Below are 14,253 nucleotides of genomic sequence, written 5' to 3' on the forward strand. Positions count from 1 at the left end.
TCTTGGAACATACTAAAACTGATTTCGACTGTAAATTCACTGTGCAAAACAGATCATCATTTGTAAGCAGAGTTAATTGTTTACTCTAGCAAAGGGCTTCCAGTCCTGCACACTGTGCTTTTTTTCTCCTAAGTATTATGTTTTATTAGCTGACCAAGAAGCTGGTTTCTACATCAACTCTTTATTGGCTGTTGTGCTATAGAAATAAGTTCCCAAATGTAAGTGAGTCCCAACTAGTTCTGTTCTCTGGTAACAAATCATTGCATACAGGGTGAATCTCAATTCCTTTCCCTGTTTTGATACTGGCAGTATTACTTGAATGACCTAATTTCTAGCTACAATTGTTCCTACCACTATCATTGATGATCTGCCAGCATTTTCATAAATGATCCTTGGTTTTCTAATTCTCCACTTATATTTAGCTCACTAAATCTAAACATAACAATGGTAAAAAGAAATGACTTATTAGAGACTAATCAGATTTACAACTGTTCATTTTGGTTTTTAACTGCTTTTAACTTGGTTTTTAACTCAGAATATGATGGGTTCTTTAGGCCAGATTTTCTAGGTTCTTCTATTGACCTGTGAAATGCCAACTATGAGAGCACAACTGTGCTTTATACTGTGGCTTTATACTGTGGCTCAGTAACATAAACTCCATAACGTGCTTAGGTCATCACTCTATCTTTATGAGTGGATCTGATCCCTTGTGAGTGCTGAAAACAAAATGAGAGCATTGAACTCGTTCCTAATGCCATCACTTAATATGAAAAAGACGAGCTCTAAAGGAGCATTGGACCATATAGCATATTGATAGTAGGCATTCTCCTCTTAAACTTTTCTACCCTCAGACTTCTCCCTGCTGACTTTGGGAGTTAGATCCAAAATCAGAGCATAAAGAAAACATGGTAGTTTTACAGAGTCTAGGCCCTTAACTGCTTTACTAGTGTCTGCTGATTAAAGTGAAGGTCGCCATGTGCTATAAAATATTTTAATTAGCCATAATTAAATAATTGGGAGCCTGGTTATAGTTTGTGATTCAAACTCTAAATGCTTTAGATGCTGTGGAGTTTTAGCTAGTTCATTCTCAACACAATCCATTGAGATTTTATTTAGCCCAGTAATACTGAATTTATCTTTCTCTTCATTTAAGAAAAAGCATATAGAAAGTTTTTATTTTAACTTAGCATATTTGTTTTTCATTTCATGTTGCATTGAAGTTTTGTTGTCCTTGTGAAAGCTCCAGAATTAAAACATTAGCATTGAACCTGACAAGGATTATATTACTAGCGGGTAGCTTTGGAAGCTTTTCTTTTTTTTTTTTTTAATTTTTAAAGGCATGCATAATATTCTCTTATTTCCTGCATATTCCCTAAAGTGGTACGTTTTCAAATATGGTTAAAGGTGATTAGTTTAAAATATGCTTGAATAAGCATTTTTGTTGACTTAAGACTAAAAGAACATGATAAATATATATCTTTACCTATATTAATGTGACCTTGTGAAACAGATACTACTTAGCCTTTAACAAATAAGGTAGTAAAAAAAAATCATTATAGTTATGTGAATTAATTTGATGAGTGGTTATTTACAGGCTTACACTAATATGTAGTTTAAAAAAATTATGGCAAAATTAATGTCATATACTCAGGGATAAATGAGGTGAAAAAAGCTCTTATGCGAATTTTTTTCTTTTTTATTCATATGAAATATTTAAACAGACAGTAGCTGCATCAAATATGTTCAGCCAGCTCTGTTTATTTGATATAACACTCTTGAAAGCCTATACCTTTGAAAAGAAGTTTTATTTCTTCCCGCTTGATACTACCCCATTTCTCAAGGCAAATCAAAGTACAGTAGACCCAGAATCTAAATGTAAAACCACTTGTGCTATATCTGAAAATTTCTCCCATTGGAAGGTAAAGTTGTGCGATGGGTGATTGTTTCTGCACCTTTCATCATGTATTTCTGAACCAACAGTTCTTTCCCCAAGTGACTAGGTAAGACACATGCAGCTATTGGTTTTTATAAAAGGAAATTAAAAATTAAACAAATTTTAGCAGCTCTTTTTTGGTGTATGTTCAGAGGAACAGAGGGAAGTGTGCATTTGATTCCAGTAAGCAAAGCAATAGTTCCTTACAATGTGGTGGTTCTTAAATGCTAATGTTTGTGGAGTTTGTCCCACAGATTTCAATTTTTATTTTTCTCTGATTGAAAGACAGAACTGATTGTTAAAACTCCATCCACTGACTACATCCATAGTCATCCGATTCTTCATCTGGCTTATTTGTTAGATTTCAAAAATGTCAGTATGTTGCTGTGAGCAATGCTATTGTGTGTGTATGTGTGTGTGGGAGTGAATTAATGTGTTTATACTGAGAACATTAAGTTTCAGTGTCACTTCACCACAATAGTGCCTGTGAAGCATAGAATGGTGGGAATGCATAATTGTTCTGTCTTTCTATTAGATTTATCCAATCAAAAGCAGAGCTGGATGACAAACAGATGGAAATGAGGTTTTTTTATTCAGTGGAATCAATTACATCAGCATCTAACCTATTTCTAGAGGATCAAAACCTGAGCCATTAGCACTTAGAAGAAATTTATAATAATGTTTAAGTCCAGCCTTCCCCCGACCAAAAATCTTTTATATATTTAACAGTTCTTTGGGAAAATAGAACAAAAATGTGTATTAACAAATTCAGTCTGTGAAATTACCTTATCAGTTTCGTGTTCAAATTCCATTCATGAAATTGGAGTGATTGCTGATGTGATGTGCCACTAAATAAAGCCTTTGGGGATAAATTACTAACCACTTTCTTTGGCTCTTCTGGGCACCACAGACCAACCTACGTTTGAAAACAGTACTAGTGCTGCTGCTGGTCTGTATCTCACATGCTGTATGGAACACTAGCACTAAGTAACAGCTTACTTACCAGTCCAAAGATAAAACTGCAGTGCAGTTGAACTAAACAAGCAAAAAAAGATTGAAAAACTTTCTCTGTAAAAATATACGTCTACTAAGTAAAACAGCTTCACGAGACAAAACATCTGAACCTGAAAACTTTGGTGTCGTTGTTGTAAATGGCACAAAGATAGAACTGAATCAAGTGTTAGCACTTATGCCATTTTTTATCTCAGGGTATTTGAAAGATATGTGATGCCCATGGATCAGCCAACTCTTTTCTAGTTTTCATGAAAAATTTCTCTTCTTTGAAGCTTCTACTAATAAGGTAAATGGTTCTCTGAGAGAAAAACTTGAAGTGGGCATGGGAGTTTCTTATTCCTGTGGAATTTTGAATTTCAGGAAGAATTCTGTTATCCAGTGGAATGCTTGGCTCTTACAGTGGAGGAAGTGATGCATATTCGCCAGGTGCTGGTAAAGGCAGAGCTGGAAAAGTACCAACAGTATAAAGATGTCTACACTGCACTGAAAAAAGGAAAGGTATATCAGCGGGTGTTGAAGCATGACTCTTGGGATTTCTCTGAAGCCTAGAATCTTCTCTCTTCACTAGCAGCATATTGGTATTTCTTTCTGTCTGTCCCTTAAGAGGGAGAGTCACCAAGAGTCCTCTCTTGAAATACCGGACTAATAAATAGGACAGTTTTGTTGAGGGCTTAAAAATAAACCTGGTAACTAATGTGTGTATATAAAACTGTGTATACCTTAAGGCAGGTTTTGGTGGGGTAAAAAAGGAATATCCAGGAATGGGAGAGTATGATTCTTTGAGTCCTTCAGTTTGTTTCCAGGGCTTTAAACCTATAGCCTTATTTTTCATGTGAAACTGCAAACATAAAATTGTGTTTTTTATGAGGTGAAGGAGAGCCAACTTAAAAACCAATGTCTCAGTTGTCTTCTTCATTGGCATCCACTGACCTTATATAATATGCACATCACAACCTATTCCAATATTAGAAAATTAACTGTTGACACAGTTCTTCCTTTTTCAAATTTTATTTCCTAGCTCTGCTTCTGTTGCCGAACTAGGAGGTTTTCCTTCTTCACTTGGTCTTATACCTGTCAGTTCTGTAAGAGGTAAGGCAATCCATACATGGCGAAAGATATTTATTTATTAGTCATAATCTCACTGATGCTGGTTTCACTTAAAGTTTCTCTACACAGGGGAACTATTGTATTGTCCTACTTATCTGTCTTGTATTTTCGTATCTTTGGAGGAGGTGAGAGTGTTGGTTTCTTTATAATAATTTACCAAGCAATTGTTATCAACTAAGATAAAGAAGTCCTGGATATCATTTGTTTAATTTAAGCAAAGATAATTCTGATAATAGTGTTTTATATTTAAACTAGACATGAAATTTAGAAGCAATTAATGTGATCACCGTATATTTTTAAAAAAGGAAAATTTTATATAAATATAGGTGATCCCTTTATCTAGGTCTTTATCTGAGATAAGTTGTATTTGTCCTGTCTACTGTCACATGATGTGAACCTTTTGATGGGAGAAAATATAGAGAGTTTTCACAGTTAAGTATAGAAATCTAATCTACCCCAGGTAGATTAGATGTATGCCTTCAGCTATTGACAAAATGCTTCAGATGCCCTATACTGACTACTGTTCTTTTATTTCCTACACAGGCCAGTATGCTCACAGTGTTGCAAAAAGGTAAGCTAAGAGAAATAGCTCATGCTACTTTTAGGGCATGCATTCAGAGCACAAGTTACATATCTGTGACATATTTTTCACTCTTGGTCTCATTGGGGTAACAGATGCGATTGCCATCCAAGCCATATGCCACTCTTCCCATCTTTTCTCTGGGACCTTCTGCCCTGCAAAGAGGAGAGAGCTTTATGAGACCTGAAAAACCCTCTACTAGCCACCATCGGCCACTCCGCAGCATTGCCAGGTGAGGATTCCCGAAACTTTCTGAGTAACAGAGAGATTATCTTCTCTATGTCTTTAATGAGGGATGGGTTTGGATTTTTGCCAGTAAACTGCAAAAACAGACCAGTCTATACAGTTCATTGCCCTAGTGAATGGGCAAGCAGCTATTTAAAAGCTACCTTACCTTATAGTTTAATTAGGTTTTCTAACCTTTTTTGAAACTTGGAAACAAGGCAGCATGGTGTAATGGATAGGGCACAAAGTTTGAATCTCAATTCTGTAACTTTTACACTGAGGTTTTGGGTAAGTCATTTTGGACTATTTCTGGACCGCAGTTTCATTTTTTTAAAATGATGGGACTGGACTAGATCATCTTTAAACTCTATTCTTTTCCAGCTCTAAACTAGCTACTATAAAAGTGAAATCCATTTACAATGCAATTTTTACAGATGAATCTACTATTTTAAAATAAAAATTAAAGACATTTATAGAGCCATTCTGGTCCTTTTTTCCCCATTCTTATTTATAGGAGGAAATCAGTGTAGTTTGACCTTTACTGTTTTGGGCTGGTTGTTAAAGAAAGAACAGTTAAGTCCAGCAAATATTAAGTGAGTGCTATGTGCAAAGCACTGTGCTATTTGTGCTGTTTATCAAAGACAAAGAAGTCTGTACCAGCAAAATGTTCATATTCTACTTATAAAAATAAAGCTTGATGCCAGAGCTTGTAAATGTTTGTAAAAGGTGCCAGCATACTAAACTTTTTCCACAGCTAAGTGGGAGCCACATCTTGAATAGGGTGGGGTAGGAACTGAGTGAATTTTGGTTCTTGAGACAACATTAGCCACAGAATTTCAGAGAAAAGAGGATGGTTTGAGTGTTGACCATCAGCTCACAAGCCAGAAGTAGAGGGGTACCAGCTATTTATTAACTTTTGTGACTCTTTGCAGTTCTGTTGCAGGGAGGGAGGAGAGTTAAGAGAGAAGTTAATCTGTGAATTGTTTTTGGACCATGTGCTAGAGTCTGAAAATTCCCACTAAATTTAGGCTCTCTCCCTTCAGATATTGTACTTGAATGATAAGTTTTTATTTTTTAATTATTAGTGAATTTAGGATATAGAATTTCACAAATACTTAGAATTCCTAGGGTAGACCATGGTAGTAATGAGAGAGCTTTCATTGAGCCCAAACAAATTGAAGTCATTTTGCCGCTGCTGTATTAATAGTTATATCCATTTTCAGCTTAAATGAAATAGTAAATGCTTTTTAAAAAAAAATCCAGCTCTAAATCTTTGAAAATTATGAAACCATAAAATAAGTAACTTAAAAAAATAAAAATTACTTCCATTTTGAAGATGGTACAGTAAACTACTATTTATCTAGATTTCAAATAACCAGGATACTAAAATCACCAGAATTTGTCAGGGGTGGCATTCTACATTCATCACTCTACTTTTCTGAGAAAGAAAGAAATGTTGTGTGAACGAGTATATTAATGGACTTACTCATATTAATAAACAACTTCCAAGTTTTATTGTCATAAGAAAAATAATACTATGCCTACCTTCTTTTATACAATGATAACTAATATTCACAATGACAAGACTGGGCCACTGCAAGATTCTGAAGTGACATCTGAAAAATTAAGAGATTTTAAATTATGTGCAGTAAGTAGGGTTTTAGCATAGTATATTTTTTTCATCTTTGCTCTTTAATTCTTTGAAAAACAGTAATGCATATATTCCCATGTGTGGTAATTCTCAAACAGAATATTCGATTAAGCAAAATATTCTATTTCTTTAGCATTCCAGTTTGAGGATGCATTACATTCTAAATATTATAATTTTGAGATTCTCAGTTATTTTACATATCAAATTTACCAAATTTCTTTTGAAAAAAGAACATTGTTTTCTGGTCTGTCTCGGATACCTGATGCCTTGAAAGCACTTCAAGATGTGAAGGATCCTTGATTTCAAATCCATTGATGCAGATGGAAACTCATTGTGTCTTACTAGGGGATTAATGAGTTTCTCTAACTGAAAAGCCTTACAGCTGTTGGACAACCAAGTGCATGATGATGAACCCCTTTCAGATGACTTCAGGGTATCCTTGAAGCTTTCTTAGTGTGCTAAGACCTACCAGAGATTGCCCTCTACTGGCATGTTCTTGCACTATCCTGACATTATCTCTGCTGCAGTGAGATTGGTGTAGGATACATGTGGAGTCTTGTTTATAACAGGCTCTAGTAAATAAATGAATAAGAAACTCCTTCTTGGTTAAGTATCATGAGATTCTCCTTATATTTCAGCAATGGTGTACGTTTGTAGCCATCAGGGTTTATATTTGATTCCCATGATGCTCTTAATGGAGAAAATACGGTATTGATTTAGGTGGGGGTTTTTTGTTTTGTTTTATTGTGTTTTTAGGTTCTCCTCAAAATCTAAGTCTGTAGATAAATCAGATGAAGAGCTACAATTTCCCAAAGAATTGATGGAGGACTGGAGTACCATGGAGGTGTGTGTAGACTGCAAAAAGTTTATTTCAGAAATCATCAGCTCCAGCCGGAGAAGCCTGGTGCTGGCCAACAAGCGAGCTCGTTTGAAAAGGAAAACACAGTCATTCTACATGTCCTCAGCAGGTCCGGCGGAGTACTGCCCTTCGGAGAGAACTATCAATGAAATCTGAGCCTTGTGCCTTTCCAGTTGATCTTGTTCACAAAGTCAGCATTGGTGGGAGAACACTAAGAACTGCATTGTCTTTCCTTTCTTTTCCGTGGTTTAATTTCATAGGCTTGAATTTGCATTAGATCAGATATTTGTTGCACCACGTTGTTCTACTGACTGAGTGCTGTGTTCATATCTGTTACTGATATGCAACAGGTCAGCCAATCAATCATTTGCACTGAAAGAAAACAGTGGTTTGAAACTTGCCTTTTTTTTTTTTAATTTGTACATTTGAAGGACAAAACAGTTTTCCCTGAGTTCAGTTCTTTACCATTTTTTGAATTGTTTTCCAACCAAGGCTGAAAGGTTCTTTAAGGAGAAACCAATCTAGCAAAGGAATCAGTGTTAGCACAGTTCTAAGCAGTAAGTCATATTGGCATTTCCACCTAATAGTGTTCACATGTAGTGTATACAGCAATCCAGAGCCCTCCCAGAGGACACTAAACTCCTAGCTTGGGCTATAGTAATTATTGTCTCACAGCATAAACTCTAGGATTTGCTAATGCTAACAAATTGATTTTTAAATTTATTGTTAATCTGAGATTTTGGTTAAGTAAGGGACTTTATGATGTCTGTGTTCTAGTGTGAAACACCAGCATAAGCTGTACACCCAAATGGGTGACTATTTCCCCGAAGCTGCTGGATTTGTCAGCCCTAGTGTAACTGACCAGTGTCTCTCATGGAGGTGACACTTTATTCCTTTGAATGTATTATGATTATTGGTAGTATTAGTAATAATAGACTGGGTGATAGAGGTTTGACAGAAGTTTGGGGACCAAAGTGTATGGCAACAGCTTGAGTGCATTCCTATCATGTCAAAAGAGCCCACGAGTATACTACTAAAAGATGGGTGGTCTGCTTTGAGACTAGGTAGGTTGGCAGCTTCTGACCACCCTGGTATGGCTCTGGTAGCAGATACATTATCAACTATGTTTTTAATATCTTAGGAACTTGGCCATCAAGTCTAAACTCGGCTGTAATTTGGTACCTAAGGTCTTAGACTGGAAACAAATTTATTTATTTTTGTAAATGAACTTTTTAAAAACAAAAAATGGTTGTTTAGCCGTTTTAAAGTTACAAGAACATTAACTTGCTGACTGGCTTCAGATGCTTTTTTTGCATTTCCTTTTCTCACAAATGGCTTCGTGTGTGTAGTATTGGGGGTGGTGAGGGGAAAGAAAGAGTGAGCCATTGTGCACCTGAAGTTTATCGGCTCATTTGAGGTCATAAAATGGGATAGATTATTTTGGTATGCTTACAAACAATCACCCAAATAACCATTGATGTCTGTCAGATTAATTAATGCACACGCACTGTAATTTTCATAAAGCAGTAGTAGATACATCCATATTCAACCTGGTAACAGCACCATAGGCGGCATGATAAGTATTTGTTATTGTATCAAAATATAGTTAACGTTTCTATATGAAATTAACATGCCTCAAAACTGTCCCAATACTACTTTAAAATGGACTAAAATTTTATGATTTCGTAGCTTAAAATTTCCAAAATAAATTTTAATGATTAATTAAATAATGCACGTTAACAGTTCCTCCATATTTGCATGTGAAACTATAATGTCTCCAGGGATTTCTGATTATGTAGAAGTTTAAATTGTTTTGAGAGCTTTGAAAAATCTATTCAGTGAAACTTATTTGTAATATTTTCTAAGAGACCAAGTTGTTTGAAATTTATATTCAGGATAATATTTTATGTGAGCCACAATATTTTGGAACCCCATACTCAAACTTTTAAAATAATTCCCAGCTAAAAAAAGGGATGTGAAGGTAAGAGAAAAAGATAGCTCAATTAAGTTACTTCTGTGTGTGTGTGTATAGACATACACAGAGCTATGCTTGACCAGTTTTTTTTGTTTGCTTGTTTTTTGGTCTGGACCCATAATTTAATCTGTATAGGAAAATCCTAGTCTAGAAATTCCTTTCAAAACTTAATTTGTAATCCTAGAGAGTTGGTAGGGGTACCGGAGGTTTAGTGGCCTGTCTATGATCAGACCGTCAGTATGTGCCTAAGACAGGACTTGAGGCCTGTAGCAAGGACACACTGCTTCCTCTCATAACAAGCTACAGAAAAACAAAAGAAAGTAACATCTTAAAACTGAGAGATGTTCTTACATTCACAAAAATACCTAAAAGTAAATAACGAGAGGTGACCTTTCCAGCCTATCTTCCTCCTTTAGGCCCATGATAGTACAGAAGTTTATGAAACTCTGGTCACCAGTCATTCTTGCTCTCTTGATCTTTAGAATAGAAATGGGTAAATCCAACATAATAGGATGCGCGGTAAAGACAAATGAAACCGTTTTTTAAATGGTTACTATAAGAAGAGGAGGAAAGTACCAGTCCACTTGTAATTTGTGTTAGTCCTGTCGGTGTGCTTTTGGGTGCCAAAACCAGTCCTTGTGTTTTAACCTTTTGTGCTCCTATGGTAAATTCTGTAGCGATCACTTAATTCCCATCAGAAGCAATTCTCAGTTTAAAGGGCTGGAATTTAAGATCCTTTGCCTTGTCTGTCTTTAGGAACATGGGCCCATTTCCACGTTTTAAAATTGTTCAGTCTCCCTCTTTATGCTATTCAGCATTCACCTATGATCCAGCTGTTTGTGTTTTTAAGACATCTATGCTGCCACTTTGATTTGGAATTTAAGGGGTCTTGGGGCAAGGCGGGCTCAAAGGAAATAAAATGACCCGCTGTGTGCGATGCCCTGTCCAAACCGGGAAATGCTGTCTCAGTGGCAGGCGAACGTTCTTCCTCTGCTTGGCAGCACGGTTGGACTGCCTCTTCCCGCTTTCCTTCCTGGCTCTTCCCACATCACTCCAGGTGCCGAGTGCCGCTTTTTGTTCTCATACCTCATGAAGTTACCCTGTGGAGAGGTCCGTGTTTCTCTCCCTGTAGTGTAACCTCATATCAGTGTCAGAATATATGAGAAAGTTTGTAAATACATGTAATATATTTATTAATATTTGAAAGGCTGCCATCTAGCAGACACTGGGAATAGATTTTCCCAAGATGATTGAAAATGAAAGCAAGTCTTACTGATATGCACATTGATTAAAAATTATCTTACTAGATTTCAAAATTTTTAGCCTCTTAAGTCAAACCTTGGAGACTTTATGGCACGTAGCATTTTAAGAATTAAGTTGCAAGAGGATATGTGACTAGCAACATGAACCACCATGAATTTTTCTTAAAAGCTTTTATTTTTCTAACTGTATTAATAATGTAGGACTTGGTTTTAAAGGTCACATAGGAAACGTGAAAGTTCCTAAAATATGCCGCCATTATTTGCTGATGGTGAAAATACACAGAATTTTGTATGAAGAACTATTAAATTGGGCCATGAGGAATGTATTCTCAGCTTTCTATGTGTATAAAATCCAAGGTCTTACTGGTCTTCATGGTGATAGTACTAAGCGTTTTTCATTAAGGCCTCTTATTTGAAAATTATCTGGGGAAAAATAAAAAAGCCTTTGCATCATAGCCTCTGTCTGTGTTGATTTTCCTGTTCTAAATGACTCTGGTTAATTAGATGACTTTGCCTGTTCATGACTAGTGGGAATCATCTGGACTAGAGAGGGAAAAGAATTTTCATCATTGACACTTTAAGAACACTTTGCCAGCTACGGCCTGGTATCTATCACTCAAAAGAAGTTTTGAGTAGCAATTCTTGTTTTATTGACTAGATGTCTATGCTAACTCAGACCATCAAAAATTTTTAAATGCTTCTTTTTCTCTGAAATGGGAGCTCAAATTTTGTACATAAATGTGTGTCAATAGACAGAATTAATTATATAACTAAAATTTCTTGATCTTTATTTTCCCATGACAAATGAAATCACATTCTTCAAACTTTTCTCCTTGAATTTACCCAATGAAACGCTGAGCCCCTGCCTGATTTAAAACTCCGCTTACACCAATGTTCGATAACTGACAATTTCTTGACAAATTACATTAAGTATACATTGAATGCTGCAAAAATTTCTCCTTTCCAAAGTGATTAAGCTCCTCTGTATTTTAACATTCATCTAAAAAAAACTTTTTAAACTTTTGACACATTGGAATTAAACTAATTTAAAGAACTAGACTAGTTTAACTTATAGACCTAGATCAGATTAAAATAATTTAAAGACATTTCAGAAGAAAACAGCACTGTGATACCTTTAGTTTTAAGAAAAATGGTAGAAACTTGTGTCTTGTTAAGTGAAATGTAGTCTGCCATAATAGATTTCTACCTTTTTATTCTTAAAGACCAAGAAAGGGGTTCCATCAACTACGACTATTAGTATTAGGCAATGCAAATCAAAGCACATTTTGTTTTAAAGACCTTTATTAAAAGAATATTGCAGCGGGGTGGCTAGGTGGTGCAGTGAGTAGAGTGTTGGCGCTGGAGTCAGGAGGACCGGAGTTTGGATCCCGCCTCAGACACTTAACACAAAAAAACTAGCCGTGTGACCTTGGGCAAGTTACTTAACCCCAATTGCCCTCCAAAAAAAAAAGAATATTGCAGGGTGTTTTCACCATTTAAAATGTTTATTCTCAACATGGTTTTATCTTAATCTACCCAAGAAAATGTTTTATTATATTTTTTAGCTTTTTGTCAACAACAAAATTAAATTTAAAAATGCCATTTTTAAAGATGAATTTACCATAATTTTCTCTTTGTGGAAAAATATATCCCCAACACATATACCATCTACTTCTGGGTCTCAGTTTCTTAACGTGGAAAAGGGGGACTGTTCTTGAGCATCAATAATGACATCTCTTTCAGCTCCAAATTCTACAATCCTATGACCTATGTGTTGTTTCCAAACACTGAAATTTTATTTCTAATATATGCAATTATACTTAATATAATTTATTTAAGGGCCTTCATAAGGCTCTTCAGGCTTGACTTCCTATGAAGCTTTGGGAGAGTAAGTATAGTCAACTCTTGATTATCCCTGGAACTGAATGGGATAGAAAACAGTAGTCTAAAAGAAATTTATAGTTGTTCCATAAATATACTCAATATCTCTGTAGTTATCACAACTGCCCTATTCATCCTAAAGGTCAGTTATACACAAGCCAGCCGGACTATCAGGATGTGGAGACTCAAATAATACAAAAGCAAGTAATTGATATTTGACTGTTAGTATCTTTCTTTTATTGAAACACATATAAAGTGCAGTGGGGCTCCCAGTTAGTCTTAATGGAAGCAAGTCAAAGCAATATTATACTCTAATCCTAAAATTTCATTATCTCCCCCAGAATGTGTGGAATTTTTAAAAACAAACTCTAGAAGACTTCAGAACACCTAGACAAAGTTGGTTGGTTGTCACCGCTTTAACCTCATTGCCATATATATAGATATATAGATATACCTTTACTCTGGACATCTATCTTGCAAAGGCTTGACCCTCGATACAAGTGTAAATAGGCAATAATAAGTACATGGAGAGGGGGAAAAAAAAAACCACTGCCACATCTAGGAAGACAGATGGGAACTTAAACCCAGTTGAATCAAATGACGGAGTTAATGAATCTTTTAGTTCTGTCTGCCACTTTAAAAATGAAATAGACAAGGAAAAGGGCCTGGAGGGGTCTTTCTCCTACTAAATTCACAATTGCCGGCAAATGGGTAAAAAAAGAGATAGCTTCACATAGGTAGAAAGAGCCACGGCTAAGAGGAGAGGCCGGTGACTTTGTAGCTTTTGTTTTGAGGTTTTCACAGAGCCACTCGGAATGATATCTTTGTGTACAGAGGATGTCTCAGTCTGAGCTTCCAGGCCTAAGGCATGAATCTGCAATACCTATCTTTAGTATGACAGCTATTAATTATGTCAACATGACAAACAGTAATTTAAAACAAGTATAGCAAATATATAATTTTTCATAAAGTGACAAATATTATTAGCCAAGTCATTAGCTACTTCCAGCAGCTCTACTCCCAGTCACTTTGAAAAATCTCAGTACTCAGGGAGGGAATTTAGAATGCAATTTTAAAAAATATGAGCATTTAAAACTTTGTTGCATGTGCTTAGGTAATATTCAACAAAATAATTTTTTTTTTTCAAAAAAGGAAAGAAAAACTATACTAGTCAAGAGATTGGGGCAGGTAGGTGGTGCAGTGGATAGAACAGCAGGCCTGGAGTCAGGAAGATCCGAGTTCGAATATGACTTCAGACAGTAGCTGTGTACCCTTGGGCAAGTCACTTGACCTCTATTTTCCTCAGTTTCTCATCTGTAAAATGGGGACACACTGCAGAAGGAAATGGTAAATTATCCCAGTTATCTTTGCCAAGAAAATAGACAGAGAGTCAGATACACCTGAACAGTAAGTCAAGAATTTCGATTTGATGATCTCTGGGGTCTCTTCTAACCCTAATGATGAATTTCTGATCAGTCCCAGGTCCAAGAGCCAAAAGAATGTTGCCATGTATTTACACATGGCAGTTCCTTTGCTCTTTCTCTAGTCTAGAAGTTTTACCCTCTCCACTTTACATCGTTTGGAGACGGAACCTAGACTACCTCAGGCTTCCAGAGGTGCCATTATTCTTCCACCAGGTGACGCATGGAGTCTAGTCTTCTGTCACATTTTGCAAAGTTTCAATCTCCGCTCTGAAAAGCCTTACCCAAGGACAAGAAATAAATATTTTCTCCATAGCTGTGACACTGGAAAAGGACCATCATTCC

General features: G+C 36.0%; 1 protein-coding gene across 2 annotated transcripts in view; it reads left to right on the plus strand.

Moving 5' to 3' along the window:
• Window positions 1-11,061, plus strand: part of SPIRE1 (spire type actin nucleation factor 1) — a 252,372-nt gene extending 241,311 nt beyond the window's left edge. For both annotated transcript variants that reach the window (XM_069099610.1, XM_069099609.1), the window contains 5 exons: window positions 3,308-3,445; window positions 3,966-4,036; window positions 4,598-4,625; window positions 4,730-4,866; window positions 7,267-11,061. In XM_069099610.1, coding sequence (XP_068955711.1) covers window positions 3,308-3,445; window positions 3,966-4,036; window positions 4,598-4,625; window positions 4,730-4,866; window positions 7,267-7,525 — 633 coding nt within the window. In that variant the 3' untranslated portion in view covers window positions 7,526-11,061. The remainder of the gene's footprint in view (window positions 1-3,307; window positions 3,446-3,965; window positions 4,037-4,597; window positions 4,626-4,729; window positions 4,867-7,266) is intronic.
• The last annotated feature ends 3,192 nt before the right edge of the window (window positions 11,062-14,253 follow it).

The sequence above is a fragment of the Petaurus breviceps genome, unplaced genomic scaffold, assembly GCF_028583685.1.
Source record: "Petaurus breviceps papuanus isolate PSGF00001 unplaced genomic scaffold, PetGlider_PUasm1.0 38, whole genome shotgun sequence".
NCBI lineage: Eukaryota > Metazoa > Chordata > Mammalia > Diprotodontia > Petauridae > Petaurus > Petaurus breviceps.